Genomic DNA, 2500 nt, shown 5'->3' with positions numbered 1-2500 from the left:
GGGGGGTAGGTTAAGGGGGGGTCGGTGTGTACACCACTGGAGCAGGTCAGTACATCCAGCGTTCCTGACATGCCTGGTATTCCCAGCTCTGACTCAGGAATGTCACAATACAGTGGGAGGAGACCGGGGAATGACGGATACAGTTTGGGCTTGAGGAGACATTGGGAGTTAGTGTACACACACGCACACACACACACACACACACACACACACACACACAGGTAAAGATGGGTAGAACATTACCATGCCATAGTAGTTGCTGTTGACCATAATGGGGCCACGCCCCCTGAGGTAGATATACTCCTCCCACCAGTCACTCACCTGAGGAGGGGGGGGGGGGAATAAGAAAGGTAAAATCTCATCTGCATGAGAACAACAACCATGAAACTACAATGAATAGATTGGACAGTGTGTGTGTGTGTGTGTGTGTGTGTGTGTGTGTGTGTGTGTGTGTGTGTGTGTGTGTGTGTGTGTGTGTGTGTGTGTGTCTGTATCAGTGACTCTACTCACGTAGTTGGTAGCCCACAGTGCTTTGAGTTTGAGGTAGCGCTGTAGTCTGTTTCCCAGACTGTTCTCAAACTGAGCCGTCAGCGCAGTCATCCTTTCGAACCCTGGGCCGGTGTGCAGTGGACGCACAGACTCCAGGTACTGACCGACGGAGAGAGACACACACACACACACTTACACACTGATGTCTCTGTCACAGAATACACACGTACACATTGTTTTGTATTGTTGTTTTTACTGAGTTATCAATTGTTGTTGTCTCCATGAAATGTAGTGTATTAATAATAATAATAATATATGCCATTTAGCTGACGCTTTCATCCAAAGCGACTTACATTGCAGTGAGTGCATACATTTCAGTATATATGGTCCCAGCGGAAATCAAACCCACAACCTAAGCGTTGTCGGCGCCATGCTCTACCAACTGAGCCACAGAGGACCACCACTGTCTTTGAGTACAGTGAAAAGCGCTCTACAAAATAAATAAATAAATTATTATTATTATTATTACTATTATAAGAAGATAATGGTGATGAAGGAAGGATGAGGACCGCAATGGAAATAAGTTGTGAAATTTATTGTGTTATTAACAAAGTATTTTATTTATTGTTTATTGTTTTAATTTAACCTCTATTAAACCAGGAAAAGTATTATTAATAAGTCATGGACTTCATTGTGTTATTTTTGTACATGTAGATTTTGTATTCATGTGAGCTTGTTTATAAAATGGTCAAATAAACAGAAAAAACGATGATGATGATGATGATGATCAACCTTTTTACCCTAAAAAAAACGTTTGACAGTTAGAATGGGGAATTGTTACAAGTGACTTGTTCTGGATCAGGGGAGGCTGGCGGAGGTTGAAATCGGAGGACGGGCTCATTGTAATGCAAGGAACGGAATGAGGAATGGTATCAAACAGGTGTGATCCTCCGATTTTCTACCTCCACCGGCCTCCACTGTTCTGCAGACAACATGAAGTTGACCTCTGCCGCTGGGAGCTGGAGGAGGACAGGACTGTTCATCTCTGTCACACACACTCACCCTCTGTAGTGTGTCTTTGATGGGCGGGACGGGGAGGTGAGGCAGGGACGTCTGGTAGCTGTAGAGCAGAGGCTTCCTCCCAGACAGCAACCGTAGCAGGGTCTGAGAGGGGGGGTGGGGGTGGGGGTGGGGTGGGGGTGGGGGGGTGGAGAGAGAGAGAGAGATGGAGGGAGGAAGACAGACAGAGAGGGAAAGGTGGATTGTTACTTAATCTATAGTAATGCACAATGCCAAAAACGTCATCCTGCAAGATAACACAACTTCTGACACCTTCTACTAGAACTATCATCTGGACTGCTGCTTCAACCTGTGGGTGGGTGTGTGTGTGTGTGTGTGTGTGTGTGTGTGTGTGTGTGTGTGTGTGTGTGTGTGTGTGTGTGTGTGTGTGTGTGTCTACAACCTCTCCATTGCAATCTCTACCCCTACAAACACAACACACACTACACCACTACCCCTTCTACTCCAGCTAATACCAAAGCCTAACAAACAACAACAACGACAACGAGGGACGTACCACCCAGACTTTGGTGGTGACGGAGATTCTCCCGTGCTGCTCGAACATCCAGCGGTGGTAGGAGAGGAGCAGCTTCAGACAGAACCTCAGGGTCAGGATCAGAGACAGCCAGAGGAGAGTACTGAAGACCAGGGCTGAGACCATGGTCTGACCCTGGGCACTGAGGGAGAGGCTGGAGGAAGGGGGAGAGAGAGAGAGAGAGAGGGAGGGTTAGGGTACTGAAGACCAGGGCTGAGACCATGGTCTGACCCTGGGCGGAGAGGGAGAGGCTGGGGCTGAGAGAGGGGGGGAGGGGGAGGGTGAGAGAGAGAGAGGGTGAGAGTGAGAGAGGGGGAGAGAGAGAGGGGGAGGGGGAGAGAGAGAGGGGGAGAGAGAGAGATGGTGAGGGGGAGAGAAGGGGAGAGAGAGAGAGGGGGAGGGGGAGAGTACTGAAGG

General features: G+C 48.6%; 1 protein-coding gene across 1 annotated transcript in view; it reads right to left on the bottom strand.

Moving 5' to 3' along the window:
• The window catches only part of cpt1a2b (carnitine palmitoyltransferase 1A2b), a 24118-nt gene that overhangs the window by 16044 nt on the left and 5574 nt on the right, over positions 1-2500 (bottom strand). The window contains exons 4-7 of the mRNA XM_083677189.1: positions 2066-2237; positions 1552-1653; positions 511-648; positions 244-321 (exon numbers count right to left, since the gene is read on the bottom strand). Of these exons, the coding sequence (XP_083533315.1) occupies positions 244-321; positions 511-648; positions 1552-1653; positions 2066-2237 (490 nt within the window). The remainder of the gene's footprint in view (positions 1-243; positions 322-510; positions 649-1551; positions 1654-2065; positions 2238-2500) is intronic.

The sequence above is a fragment of the Argentina silus genome (assembly GCF_951799395.1).
Source record: "Argentina silus genome assembly, chromosome: 9".
Classification (NCBI taxonomy): Eukaryota; Metazoa; Chordata; class Actinopteri; order Argentiniformes; family Argentinidae; genus Argentina; species Argentina silus.
The sequence above is the reverse complement of the archived record's forward strand: the minus strand, read 5'-3'. Positions and strand labels throughout refer to the sequence as shown.